The sequence below is a fragment of the Apium graveolens genome, chromosome 1 (genome assembly GCF_009905375.1).
Source record: "Apium graveolens cultivar Ventura chromosome 1, ASM990537v1, whole genome shotgun sequence".
NCBI classification, from domain to species: domain Eukaryota; kingdom Viridiplantae; phylum Streptophyta; class Magnoliopsida; order Apiales; family Apiaceae; genus Apium; species Apium graveolens.
In genome coordinates, this window is record NC_133647.1 from 193,413,669 (window position 1) to 193,428,851 (window position 15,183).

Genomic DNA, 15,183 nt, shown 5'->3' on the forward strand with positions numbered 1-15,183 from the left:
CACTTGGGTCGTTCCTTCCACATTTGTACTCTAGATCTCAAAGGAGTATCTGAAGTTTAATCCTTGATTCTTTTTCCTTTTCTTTTGATAAGTGAGGTTTATCAGCACTTAGTACTTCCAAACAGATTTACTAGCATCAGAACTCAACAGATGAGAAGCAATATTCTAGTTTGTGACTTAATAATAAGATATACAAAGTAAATTCAACTAAGCTCAATATCAGAATTTGCTTGTGTCAATGAATTTCCACAGAAATAATTACTTCTAACATGGGATCCCTTGTTTATTGAAGACTACTAAGTCAGCATCTAACACAGTTATCCTCATAGGATTGAATAGTTACACAAATAGACATATCATTTTTAGAGTTTAGAAACATATATCAGACAACGGTCAGTACTTAAGCACATTTTTCAATTAAGCACAGAATACACAAAGAGAGTAAATTCTGTAAATACTGATCATAAAGTCTGATGCATCAGAACAGAACTAAGTAGATTTAGAGAAAGAACCTGAAACCATTCCAAGTTCATTTACCAATCTTGTAAAAGTAGCTTCACACAATGGTTTTGTGAAGATATCTGCTAGTTGTTGATCTGTTGGAACAAAGTGCAATTCCACTGTACCTTCATCCACATGTTCCCTGATGAAGTGATACCTGATGCTGATGTGCTTTGTCATAGAGTGTTGAACTGGATTACCTGTCATAGCAATAGCACTTTGATTATCACAGTAAATAGGGATTTTGAAATATGTTAACCCATAATCCAGTAACTGATTCTTCATCCAAAGAATATGTGCACAACAGCTTCCTGCAGTAATATACTCTGCTTCTGCAGTTGATGTGGAAATTGACTTTTGTTTCTTGCTAAACCAAGAAAACAATCTGCCTCCAAGAAATTGGCAGCTTCCACTTGTGCTTTTCCTGTCAATTTTGCAACCTGCAAAATCTGCATCTGAGTAACCTATTAGTTTAAAATCCGATTCTATGGGATACCACAATCCCAGATCAGCTGTTCCCTTAAGATACTTGAAAATTCCTTTCACAGCTGTTAAGTGAGGTTCTCTTGGATCTGCTTGAAATCTTGCACAAAAACAGGTAGCATACATGATATCAGGTCGACTAACAGTTAGATAGAGTAGAGAGCCAATCATACCTCTGTAATCAGTAATATCTACTGATTTACCAGTATCCTTGTCCAGTTTTGTTATAGTGGCCATGGGAGTGGATGCACTTGAACAATCTTGCATTCCAAATTTCTTCAGTAAATTTCTGGTGTACTTAGTTTGACAAATAAAAGTGCCTTCTTCATTCTGCTTGACTTGAAGGTCCGGAAAATAGCTAAGTTCCCCCATCATACTCATCTGATACCTTGACTGCATCAGTTTGGCAAACTTCTTGCAAAGTCTGTCATTTGTAGACCCAAAAATGATATCATCAACATAAATCTGGACCAGAAGTAAGTCCTTTCCATGATTGAGGTAGAACAGTGTTTTGTCTATAGTTCCTCTGTTAAATCCACTTTCCAGAAGAAACCGAGCTAAAGTCTCATACCATGCTCTAGGAGCTTGCTTAAGTCCATAAAGTGCTTTATCAAGCCTGTAGACATAATCTGGATGTTTGGAATCTACAAAGCCTGGAGGTTGTTCAACATATACTTCCTCCTCCAATTCTCCATTGAGAAAAGCACTTTTCACATCCATTTGAAAGACAGTAAACTTTTTGTGAGCAGCATAAGCCAAAAATATCCTTATGGTTTCTAACCTAGCAACTGGTGCAAATGTTTCATCATAATCAATTCCCTCCTGTTGAGAATATCCTTTTGCAACCAGCCGTGCCTTATTCCTTATAATTATGACATCACTGTCGGTTTTGTTTCTGAATACCCACTTTGTACCAACAACAGATCTATTCTTTGGTCTTGGCACTAGGGTCCGGACTTTGTTTCTTTCAAATTCATTTAACTCTTCCTGCATTGCTTGCACCCAATCAGCATCTTGAAGAGCTTCTTCCACTTTCTTTGGTTCAGTCAGAGAAAGAAAAGAATTGTAAAGACATTCGTTTGAAGTACCTGTTCTAGTTCTGACACCCGCATCAGGATTTCCAATTATCAAATCAGGTGTATGTGATTTAGTCCACTTCCTTGCAGATGGAAGGTTTTCTCTAGAACTGGATGCTCCCCCACGTTCCATGTTGTCTTCAACTTCATTTTCTGATGCTCCCCCTGAAACTATGCTCTCTGAGTTGGATTCTTCAGAATTTAGATTTTCAGAAATATCAGAACTTGGCTTATCAGAACTTGACGAATCAGAACTTGAAGAGCCAGATGTATGTTATGATGCTTCTTGAGATGTGGTAAGATCTTGAGTATGCTCCCCCTGCATAGGTGCATCTTCCTTTGGCGTAGTCACCACAGTTTCAATAACATCAGAGTTTAATCCATCAGAGTTTACAGTATCAGGACTTAGATTGCCAGGATTTTCAGTATCAGAATTTGAGTCTTCATTTGCAAATCTCAGCTGTTCATGATCAATAAAATCTTCAAGTCCAGTAATCTTCTCGTCATCAAAAGAGACATTGATAGATTCCATGACCACTCTTGTTCTCAGATTATAGACTCTGAAGGCTTTTGTGGAAAGTGGATATCCAACAAAGATTCCTTCATCAGCTTTTAGATCAAATTTGGATAGCTGTTCAGGATGAGTCTTGAGAACAAAACACTTGCATCCAAATACATGAAAATACTTCAGATTTGGCTTCTTTTTCTTCACCATCTCATATGGTGTTTTTCCTTGATTGTTAATGAGTGTTGCATTTTGAGTAAAATAAGCAGTCTGCACAGCTTCAGCCCAGAAATAGGTTGGAAGCTTTGCTTCTTCAAGCATTGTACGTGCAGCTTCAATGAGAGTTCTATTCTTCCTTTCAACAACTCCATTTTGCTGTGGAGTTCCAGGAGCAGAAAATTCCTGCTTAATTCCATGGTTTTTGCAGAACTCTTCCATTATCAAATTCTTGAACTCAGTGCCATTATCACTCCTTATGGTTTTCACAGAATCTTTGACCAATATATCCAGATGTTTGACATGATCAATCAAGATACATGCAGTTTCACTTTTTGTGTGCAAGAAATATACCCATGTGTATCTGGTGAACTCATCCACTATGACCAACGCATATTTCTTCTTTGCAATCGACATGACATTCACTGGACCAAATAGATCAACATGTAGTAGATGATAAGGCTCAAGAATTGATGATTCAGTCTTGCTCTTGAATGAAGATTTTCTTTGTTTGGCCTTCTGACAAGAATCACAAAGGCCATCAGGAGCAAATACTGACTTTGGCAGTCCTCTCACAAGATCTTTCTTGACTAGTTCATTTATATTGTTGAAATTTAAATGAGAGAGTTTCTTGTGCCAATTCCAGCTTTCTTCAATTGATGCTCTACTCATCAAACAGATTGCAGAACCATCAGTACTTGTTGAAATCTTAGCTTCATAAATGTTACCACGCCTGTATCCTTTCAGAACAACTTTTCCTTTAGATTTACTCACAACTTCACAGTGTTCTTCAAAGAAATCAACATGATAACCTCTGTCACAGATTTGACTTATACTCAGCAGATTGTGTTTAAGTCCTGAGACCAGAGCTACTTCCTTAATGATGACATTCCCAAGATTGATATTGCCATATCCCAATATTTTTTCAATGTTGCCATCTCCATAAGAAACACTTGGGCCAGCTTTCTCCACAAAGTCTGATAGCAGGGCTTTATTTCCAGTCATATGTCCTGAACATCCACTGTCCAGGACTAGGATATTTTTCCTGTTGCCCTGCAATCACAAAGACCACTAATGATTAGTTTTAAGGACCCAGACTTGCTTGGATCCTTTGGCCTTATCAAGTTTGTTAACATTTGCAGCGGATTTAGCATCAGAGTTTATGTTAACATTTTTCTTATCAGAATTTACACTATCAAACTTTGAATCAGAATTTACACTAGAATGAACAATGGAAACTTTCTTTAAAGAAGGTTTTATTTGATAATAATCATAGTACAAACTATGATATTCCTTACAAGTATAAATGGAATGCCATAAACTACCACAATGAAAACAAGGATTTTATGGCTTATATCTAACAGAATGACTCTTAACTCCTGACTTTGAAGGTAAGGAGTTTATGTTCTTATTCTTCCTGCAAAAAGAAGCCAGATGGTTAGAACTTCCACAGTTATGACACGTTTTCCTAGGAGCATCAGGAACAGGCTTATAATCATTGCTTTTATTCACACCTTCCTTTCCATTCCTATTTCTCCTAGGTGATTTTACCTTGTTTGCATTCTTAACATCTTTCAGCTTATGCTTAAGCTGCTTCTTAGTCATTAAGCCTATGTTTACTTCATCTGTCTTTTCCTGTTTTAGTTTGTCAGAAGTTAATCCCTCTTTAACTTCTGATTGCTCATTATCAGACTTTACAGTTACAAACTTAACAGGTTTTAACTTTGGCTTTTGCTTAACAACAGGCTTAATTTCTACAGTTCCTTTATCATTCTTTTCCTCTCCATAACCTAAGCCCTCTTTTCAATATTCACTACTTAGCAAATTTTGAGTTGTTCTGCCAGAGTTAGTCCAAGTCCTGATAATCTCTCTTTCCTTTTCTAACTCAGTTTTTAGAGATTCATTCATTTTTAGCACTTCATCCCTAACATAAAAAGCATCATCTCTATCCTTCTGAGTTTGATGGAACATAACTAACTCTTTTTCGAAGAAATTATTTCTTTTCTTAAAAGCAAGATTTTCAGAAGTTAATCTTTCACATATTAAAGTTTGATCTCTATAACTAACAAACATGGTTTTAAGATATCTTCTCAACTCATTAATATCATCAGTATGAAAAGCATAAGTAGTCTGAGGTACCTTTGTTTTAGCAGCTTCAGAACTGCTCTCAGCACTTTCTTTATCAACATTTGCCATCAAAGCATAGTTCTCCTCACTTTCAGAGTCTGGGGTGTCTGTCCAGCTTTTCTTCTTTGTGACAAGAGCCTTGCCTTTGTCACCCTTCACTTTCTTACAATCAGGAGATATGTGGCCTTTCTCACCACAGTTATAGCATTTGACATTGGTATAATCTCCTCTATCAGACTTTCCTCCTCTGCCCTCAGATCTTCTGAAATTCTTCTTATCAGAACTTGTGCCTTTCCTGGAAAACTTCTTTCCCTTCCTGAACTTCCTGTATGCAATCTTTGTGATCCCTTTCACCAAAGAGCACACAACTTCAGTATCTCCTCATCAGCATCAGTCTCAGGCAAGCTTTCAGAATCTGAGTCATCATCACTTTCAGAACTTGATGACTCAGTATCAGACTTTGTGAAAAGAGCTTTACCCTTGTCTTTCCTTGAGGTAGCTGCTTTGGGGGATTCTTCTTCATCCTTAAGAGCAACTGTCCTTGACTTTCCTCCTTTCCTCTTGCTTCTTTGTTCCATCTCAAGTTCATGAGTCTTGAGCATTTCATAAATTTCATCAAGAGTTGTTTCATCAAGATTGTAGTTGTCTCTTATTGTTGTTGCCTTCAAATCCCAACATTCAGGAAGAGCGAACAGGAATTTAAGGTTTGAATCTTCAAGATCATACTCCTTATTAACCAGTTACAGATCATTCAAGAGTTTGACAAATCTATCATATAAATAAGTCAATGACTCATTAGCCTTTGAGTCAAAGTGTTCATACTCTTGAGTGAGTATTGTCTTCCTGTTCTTCTTAATTGTATCAGTTCCCTGACACCTTGTTTTCAGAGCATCCCATATCTCCTTAGCAGTCTTGCAGTTAATTACCCTGTTTGACATTACATTATCAATGGCACTATGCAGTAAGTGTCGTACCTTAGCATCCTTAGCAATTGATGTGATATCTTCAGCAGTATAATCACTCTTCTCCTTTGGTACGGTCTTTGCTGCTTCACCTGCAACTGCAACTGCGAGCTTGGTTGGTTTGTGAGGTCATTCCTTGATTCTATCAAGATATTCTGGATCTGTAGCTTCCAGAAACATGGTCATCCTCACCTTCCATATGGCATATTCAGATGGTCTCAGTATGGGAACTCTGATGGTTTCATACCGACTTTGAATTTGTGTCTTTGGAGGTTCTTCAGTTTTGGTAGGCTTAGTTAGAGTTTCTGTGTCAGACATGATTGTGTTTGGATCTTTAACTATATGTGTGTTACCAGATAGGCTCTGATACCACTTGTTAGGTCACACACACTGTAGAGGGGGTGAATACAGTGTAAAGTACAATCAAATCGAACTTTAATATCTCAAGTAACAGAAAACAAACTTTATTGAAACAATAAACTCTGTTACATTATGGAACTGTTACCTCTCAGTGATGAACAAATATCACGAGAGCTGCTAGGGTTACAATTAATAATCTTCTCGAATATGATAACACTTATAGTGTAAACCATATATTTGTGTTTATATACTACACACTTACAAGATAATCTCTAATTGATATGGAATATAATTCTGCTTCCTAAAATATATCAATCAGATATCTTTTCTTCCAAGTATTCTATTCTTCATAGAATTCCTTCTTCATGCATATCTCTTCTTATGTTTATCTCGATCTTCTTTCCTTTAATCAGCTACTGTCCTTTTCTGAACGTCCTTCAGCACTTAAGTTCTTATATCCATCTTCTGATGATTATCTCCTGATAATATAAGTACTGATATCCTTAAGTCCTGACTTCCAGTAAGTACTGATTTATCCTGTTTAAGTAAGATCTGAAAACTAAACATAAATCATATTAACCATGACATTATCAAATATATCTAACATAATTACTAAATGCTGCACAAAAGGAGTTATTGGCAAATATACTAAATAGTCATCCCACTAGCAATATGCTAAACTTTGGTCTCTGTTCCATACCTCTGGAAGTTTGTAATCCTTTAACTTCCCTTCTTTTTGCTCATCTGCCTCCATCCAATTCCTGCGAGAATAGAGAAATTTAAAATTTTAGATATCTAGATACTTTTGACGCTATATAAATTTCATGGAAAAAACTGAAGTAGTTCTTGATCAACAAAATCAAATCTTTTTCAAGGTTGTTCAACTTCATAGAAAGTAAGGCTTACACATTCTGAATTTGTTTGATTTCTGATGAAATTTGGCGTTATGTAACCATTTCTGATTCTATTGATTCGTGATGAAATAACAGGCAATAGGAAATTATGATCTTGTATTATAACATCAAATAACCATTTCATGTAATTTCAGTTACAAATAGAGCCGAAATATAAACATACATAATATTAATAAATTTACACTCATTAACTTTATACCATAATTGAAATACATACAATAACAGATCTGTACCTTATCAAATAGAGTCGAGATATATTAATTCACTTCAACATCTCTTATTTTAATACCATTCTGTTGGAAAATAACAAAAAATCAAAACAAACTTATTTAGATCCAACATCAAACAATTAGAGTGCAAAACTTAAGTTTTTACACAATTAAAAAATTAATTGAACCATGATAAGAGTAAAAGATCACCTAATTATGCATCCCAGTAGCAATCGAGATAATATCAAAAGATACACGAAAAAATTATAACAAAAAAGTACATGAAAAAACAATGATTACATGGACATACTTTTGAATCATTAATGAAATACAATGATTACACGTCTCTCACAAGCAGCTGTTGGTAATTATCTGCAAAAAAAGTCATTCAGAATTGTGAAATTATGAGTATCATATAAGAAAAAAAATTAAATATGTATGTACTTATTGCAGATTCACATAAACAATAGAGAAGAAATTGTGAGAGTTAATACAGATTCATGAATTTGAATATTTTGGAAAGATAAAACTGATACAATAATATGGCTCTGGTTCTATTTCAAAAAAATTTAAACATAGTAATCAATTGCTATAATCAGGGAGCGGTTCAAGTGTATAGATGAATATGTGAGGTTAGTTTCTATATGGCTTAAGATGAATTTAAATATGAAAGATTCATAGATATGTGTATAATATAAAGTTTTATATGTAAAAAAATAAAGTGGGTCATGGATCTGGGTAAATTAGTGGGTAAAAGTTATATGAGCAATAGTAGCCTTTAAGATAATATAAATAACTAAATTTTTATATTTTTTTACACATTATGTTACAATACTTTAATATCACGTTAAGTAATTAATTAATCCAAAATTTTAGAATTGCATAGAAAGATCTGAACATAATATTATTTTCTTAACAATTATAAGTGTTGCTGAAAAAAGTGTTGTTGTAAAAATCAGATGACTGTTTGGTAATTTTTTGATACGTATATGTTTTGATGCAAAAAATTAAAAATAATGATGATTTTGGTAAGTTTGATGGTGAAATCAACATCTACTTCCCGCAACAGTTGAAAAACAGTTTTTTCTAAAAATATGGGGGACTTGTTTTCTCCAACAGCAGCTTTTAGGCCAAAACCACTTTTCCGAAAAGCAGCTTTTAAATTTTACCAAACAGTTTTTTAACTGTTTTTCAGCGAAAAGCTGTTGTTGCTGTCTGCAACAGCAATACCAAGCACACCCTTAGTCAAAGTATGAGTAAAAATAAAATGATGGAATTGGGAGATGCTGTAATAAACTAAGCGGGTCTTCGAAAATATTTTTTTTAATTTCGGAATTTGATTTATTATTTCAATTTTTTTCATATCTATATTATTATATTAAAAACGAAATATTAAAAAGTTTGGTTGTTCGTACTTGTTCACTTAATTTAGAGTCGTTAGATCAAATTGATAAAAACCTTTAGATATAAGATCGAATCCTACCTGTAATATAAGATCCAATCCTATTGACCATAGTCAATTTGAGAAACCCGCCACAAGCTCAAACTCAAGTTATTAGAGGAAGACCCACATAAATCTTATATGATATGCTAATATCACCGGACCAAAACCTTGTCATTTGTTCTCCTTGAAAAGATCAAGCGCAAGGTCTACGTTTCAGCTGAACTTGCCCCTAGCTAATTCAGAACTCATGCTATTACTCTGCTTTTTAAACATATAGTTCACAATTATGAGATCACAAACACGTAACCAAATTTAAGTCACAAACCACCATCCACGGAGGTGACCGTGGTGGTGGTGGAACAACGGGCTTACTACGAATCCGAAACAATGACATTTCATAGAAGTCAAGTCATCATGATTGGACAAAATCTTCGTGCAAATGTTCAAGAAAACTGTTACGTAAACATTTATCAATTGGATCAGTAGATGTATTATGGATGTGGAGCGGAGCGTTGAATAAACATATAGTAGTAGTACTGTCATTTGCAATGGTAGGTTTGTCTGTGTACAAGTTGATTTAAAAATTAAGAAGAAAACATGTGGGAGATTAAAGCAATAGCTTAGTGGTATTCTATTGTAACATTCCAGAAATGTGTGTTAAGTTTGTTAGGGACTTAAGGTTCAGTCTTACTATATAAACAGAGCAAAGGTGTGTTGTAGAATCATCATGAATGAAATAAAATCAGAGTTCCACTCTGTCCTTTCTTCTCTCTTTCATACTGAAGCTTTCTACAGTCGACCCGACAAACTCCATCGACTTGTATGTTGCACCAGAGACTGAAATTTCACCAATAATTTGTAAAACCAAATTCTTGGCAAGCAAGTAGTCCGGCATTTGCTCTTGGTCAAGAAGGTCACTGCAGGCCTGCGGAGGTGCAGCTAGGGACAGATTCTCACACATGTACAGCGGGTGCATTTGGTCAGTTTGCGACAGGTAGAGGTAATACTGATGCTGGTATTGTCCTAGGAACAGGAAAGCTTTTGCTAAAGGATCTGATTTTACAAATTATTGGTGGAACTTCAACTCTGATGCAACATACAAGTCCATAGAGTTCATCGGGTCTATTTCAGACAGCCACAGGATGAAAGAGAGACGAAAGGATAGAGTGGAACTCTGATTTTATTTCATTCATGTTAATTTTGCGGTTAATTCTTAAATACTATAAGAAAGTAGTTACAAAAAACCTAGCTCTATTATTCGATATTATTCGAACAATGTATCAGTTGATTGAATGAAACATTACAAAAAACCTCGCGACAAGGGAAAGATTGCTATTTTTTATAGCACATAGAATAGAGCATACTGGAGTCGCAACTTCTTATTTAATACGTATAGTTTAACAGAATCCTAAATACATCGACATGGTTAGTCATGAATGTACTGCACCTATTCGTTTCATCAAACCTTGTGCCCCTAAGATAACTTGTAATTTAGTACTATACTGCTGTAATTATGTACTTGTGCCACTACTTTAGGCCCTAGATATTCTGCTGTAAGCCTGTAACAATTACTTGAGGCAACAGAGTTTATTTTAGTCAAGCATTTATCGTTCACTATTGTTTGACAAGTTATGAGCAATATATAGCAAACAATCTAAGTACTTCTGAAATCAAATCAAACAATAAATTAACAAATAAAATAGTTAGCCAATTAACAAACACAATACTGTTTCAGGAAATCAATCAAGCTTGAGAAGGGACAAAACAAGGAGCATGATTCATTGTTGCACTTCACAGACCACAGGTGACTGAGGATATAGGGACATGATACTACAAGTACGATAAGCTATGATATAGAGAATATACTTTAGTGTCTGATTATTAAGGAGAAACCACTATTTTTTATCAGAAGCAGCTTTGTCCTTAGCCATCTGCTCAAACAAGCTTCCATCATAGACAGCTTTAATTGTATCTCTATGCAATAAACCATCCTTATCCTTGCAGAGCACATACAAGATCTTCCATTCGACATAACTAGCAAGCCTGCAACCCATTTACCCCACATATATAGAGTACTTCCGAGAAAAATTAAATCATGTATGTACTTCTACAATAGGATTTGCGAGGGAAGATAAAACAAACCATCCAGAGTAGTTCTTGGGTTCCCTATTTCCTTTAACCATTGCCATCAGCTCGTCTGATGTTAAGGCACTTTTATTTGCAATCGCATGCTTACTAAAAATCTCTTCGAACTTTTTAGGAACAAACCTTCATAATAACATATGAAACAAAAAAGGTTAAATACGTCTTGAATTACAACTTTTGCGAACGTTATTACTATATTTTGATCAATGCTCATATCTACATCTTAATATATATGAAGTCTTGCTTAGTCTATTCTTGATTTATTGTGAATTGCACCAACAGAACTTGGCACAAACCTGGCTTATTTTTGTTTAGCAGATATTTTTATAAGAAATTGTAATTGATTAGGCCAAACTCTATAAAGGACGGTAACTAGTAGCTACAGAACTGTATCAATTAGAGTATTCAATTATGTTAACAAGGAAAAGATCTTAATAAACTGGACTCACTTGCACTGAACAGATATATTCTTCAGCTATATTGTCATTAATGAAGATTGGAGTCTAGAGAATGACTTTCTGAATATGAATGGCTGAAGAGGACTGGATGGATTGGAATTACTTGCACATACTAATGGAGCGTATTACTTGTACAATCTAATGGATTGTATTACTTCTATCAATGATAAATTGAAATACTTTTGAACTCAGCGGTTGGAGTGCTTTCTCAGTTTAAATGGTTGGAGTTGCTTTCACAATTTGAATGAATTGGAATGGCATTATTACTTCTACTGTCGATTGTAAGACGAGATCTAAGCATGCGTGAAATGTGTAGTCATTGATAAGATTACGATTTTTCCGTTTGATCGGAAAAAATGGAAGAACAAATGCGAACAAAATTCAAGGTGAAAGAAAGATGTACTCTGGAAGAGTAAAATATTGGGGATAATGCAACTTAATAATTTATCTGGATAGAAAGGAAGGACCAATAATTATCTACAGACAGTACAAATTTCAATTTTCACTCCCACCTAGATTCGTTCTCCCTAACCAAACACATCATTGTAGTAGATGAGGAAGTCTTTGAGACAGGTGATTAAAGAAAGATACAAGTAAAAGAAAATTTCTGCTTCATTCACAAATTTATAGTATCATAACGTCATTAGAGCCAGAATTTTAGCTACTAGGGACAAATTTGGAACCGAATATACAAACTCGAGACCTAGCTAAACATTGTTATTTGGACTTATGAAGTCAATTTTATGGACAATAAAGAGTATGCAGCACTACATACCTTCCTTCAGGGTCATAAACATCAGTGTCACTCCCATGTTTGCCCTTGTGAATATTCTGTATATCAATTGGGAAGAGCAGAGAAGGAAATTTTCCCTGGATCAAAAAATATTAAAATTCAAGCTTCATGATCAGATAAGTATAGTAGGACAAATAGGCATTAGAATATTTCTTGATTAATCATATAGATGTATTATCCTTCTATCCTATAGTTATAGGACACATACTTAAACAAGATGCTTCAGGTTATAAAATTAATGATCTATTAAGTAAATGATAAAGACAAAGTACATGTGTTAGGTAAATTTAACAGACAAATAATGTGTAATCAGTCACAATAAGTCTTTCTGCGAAGTGCGAAGCCACCTATAGCACTCTGCAATTTTTGGAACCAGTATCTACTGTATCAAGTCGCCAACCCCCAGGCCCCTCACTAGTCATACTTTTTATTTTTTTGGAACGAGAACTGGTAATACTGAATCTAAATTTGTTCTCCATCTTTTTACTTCCTTCTCGGTAATCCAGATGTATGTCTTGTTCCTCTATAAGTCATTTTATTATGCAAGGTAACACTCCTCAAACCTTCAAAATTCACTATATCATTATACATAATTTAGTGATTTGTTAAAAGAAAGATTTTGAACACAAATCTACAATTCAAATCCATCATGCTAGAGTATGTTAGAGGTATGCATATGCAAAATAGAGAAATTAATGAAGAGAAAGGGGTGCGGAAATAAGATTTATCATCTACGGCCACAAATCTTTGATCATAGTTTCACAGCTGGTTGCATTCACTCAGTTTCTACCAACAGGTGGAACACGATCCAATGGAGATATTGGATAGCGTAGATATTTCTACAACAAAGGAGCGTGAAAAGCTTACTCTAGATTATAAAATTAATAATGCCTAAGATAATAGTAACTCCAAAATCAATGTGTCTATAAGATTTAAGGAAGCAATTAGTCGTATAATAAGTCAAAACCAGTCTTCCTCGGATGCCACTAAATAAATGATTAAATAACGCACGCGTCCCTGTTGTTAGGACTTGGGTAATATCTACTGTATTAAGTTCTCCACTCTCAAGTGCTCAAAGGCTCATACCTCACAAATCTTTTCACCCCAACCATTCCACCCACCAAACACTAGCTATAAACTCTACAAACCTCCGCCATTTACAAATTATATGTAAAAGTTTTACTAAATATATCTGTTACCCGAACTCAGCTGGAAGTGTCGAAATGATCAGTGTCTAAGTGTAAGATCCCACAATATTGTTCAGTAATTCAGAGTTTGTAGAATAAATTAATAGTTGGGAGTATTTCGAAAATTCTAACCGCAAGCTCTGACCGTTAAAGATTAATTAAAATAGATAGAAAATGTGAGGGGGTAGAGAAAATTACAGGGCGAGTCTTGGAACTGAGGCCCATGTTGATAAAAACGGCAGCAACAGAAGACAAGGCCAGACCACATCCTATTTTTCGAAAACCTGTGTCACTCTCGAATTAAATCAAAAAGTTGCATAAAATTATGGAAAAATAATGTTTACGAAAAAAAGAAAAATTAAAAGAACACCTTTGAAGGTTTCCCAAGGATATACAATTCCATCTTTGTTCTGATCAAAGAAGCTAACATGCTTCTGTAGAACGTTCCCTTCCATACTCGCAAACTCATCTGCAATTAAACATATAGTATATGTTACACAGAGATATATATTGAATATGAACGTATACAGTTCTGTTAAAGAAAGATAGATAATGACATGTAGAGAAAAACACACACACGCACACAAACACAAACGAAAACGAAAACACATAGTAGACATGTACCTTTTTTAGAAGCTTCTAAATCAACAACCTGCGATGAAGCCATGAACAGAAGTGTTTATTTATCAAGATTATTTATCAGGTAAATACAAACTATATGTGTAAACTGTAAAGTTAGGGAACGGAGAGAGAGTAAGAAAAGAGAGAGAACAAAGAGATATATATGGGAGCGAGAGAGGGTGTGAGAGAGAGAGGTATCATTGAGAAAAAATGACAAATATTAACAGAGTAACTGTGAAAATACAATGACCGTCAATATATTCCTCAATTAATGTATTTTCTATATTGGCTTAGAATGTCTGTTATAGAAATCGGCCGATTTTTTAAAAATCGCCGATAAATCGGTTAAAAATATTTGTCTGATTTGACCGATTTTCGATAAATCATCGATAAATTATTCAATTTTTTAAAAATCATCCCATAAATCATAAATCGGTACCTCAACCAAATAGTTATGATTTTCGAAATCTATAACACTGCTTAGAATTAAAGATTCATTTCTTTTAAGCATTGTTTTCCCTACTTTTAAATATTTAAAGTATATCGGAGTACAAAACATTTACGGAAAATGAGTTCTTCCTGTCAAGTGTTTTAAAATTATCTAATTCAGCAGATTAATTTATTATAAAATACTCGATCAATTTGATTTTTAAAATTCAATTCATCTTAACTAAGTTTTTAGTGTCGCTAACAGCGTGCGAGTTATAAAGAGTTTGGTCTCGGCGGGGCCATTTCATCCTTATAACGGGAATGACTGCCCCACAAGATCAGACATTTTATCAGAGTATATATAATTATTTATTAAAATTAAAGTAATTGACACATTATTTGTAATTCATTTTTTGGACGTTTTTCAATTGAGGTCTATATTATATTTTTTTGCAAGTTGCACTTTTAATTTTGAATTTCGTTTGTTTTGTACTCCTGAAACAAAATTTTGTTGAAATTGTTAGTTTCACCATGGGTAAAATTGAAAAAAAAATTCAATTTAGGTTGTAACATAATACACCTCATAATTTCCAATTCCAGAGATCAAAAACCGATTTAGAAGATGCTATTGAGCTAAAATCAAAAATTATATTAACCAAATCGAAACTCCAATCAAGGCCTAACAGATTATAACCTCAAAATCACTAAAAGAGAGTTAAAAAAAATTAAACTTGGTTCTAGGGTTCTTACTAC

The 15,183-nt window shown here is 34.4% G+C and overlaps 1 protein-coding gene and 1 long non-coding RNA gene across 2 annotated transcripts; both read right to left on the reverse strand.

The window, feature by feature from the left end:
- Window positions 1-6,412: 6,412 nt before the first annotated feature.
- Window positions 6,413-7,431, reverse strand: LOC141674681 (uncharacterized). Its single transcript, XR_012555847.1, has 3 exons — window positions 7,378-7,431; window positions 6,931-6,991; window positions 6,413-6,782 (listed from the first exon to the last, which is right to left on the reverse strand). It is a non-coding gene; the product is annotated as an uncharacterized LOC141674681 (long non-coding RNA).
- A 3,028-nt stretch (window positions 7,432-10,459) lies between these two features.
- LOC141674674 (putative peroxygenase 4) lies at window positions 10,460-14,193 on the reverse strand. Its single transcript, XM_074481381.1, has 6 exons — window positions 14,005-14,193; window positions 13,751-13,849; window positions 13,579-13,664; window positions 12,176-12,270; window positions 10,940-11,065; window positions 10,460-10,840 (listed from the first exon to the last, which is right to left on the reverse strand). Exons 1-6 carry the CDS (start codon window positions 14,045-14,047, stop codon window positions 10,693-10,695), a joined length of 597 nt encoding a protein of 198 aa, XP_074337482.1. The 5' UTR covers window positions 14,048-14,193; the 3' UTR covers window positions 10,460-10,692.
- Window positions 14,194-15,183: the final 990 nt, after the last annotated feature.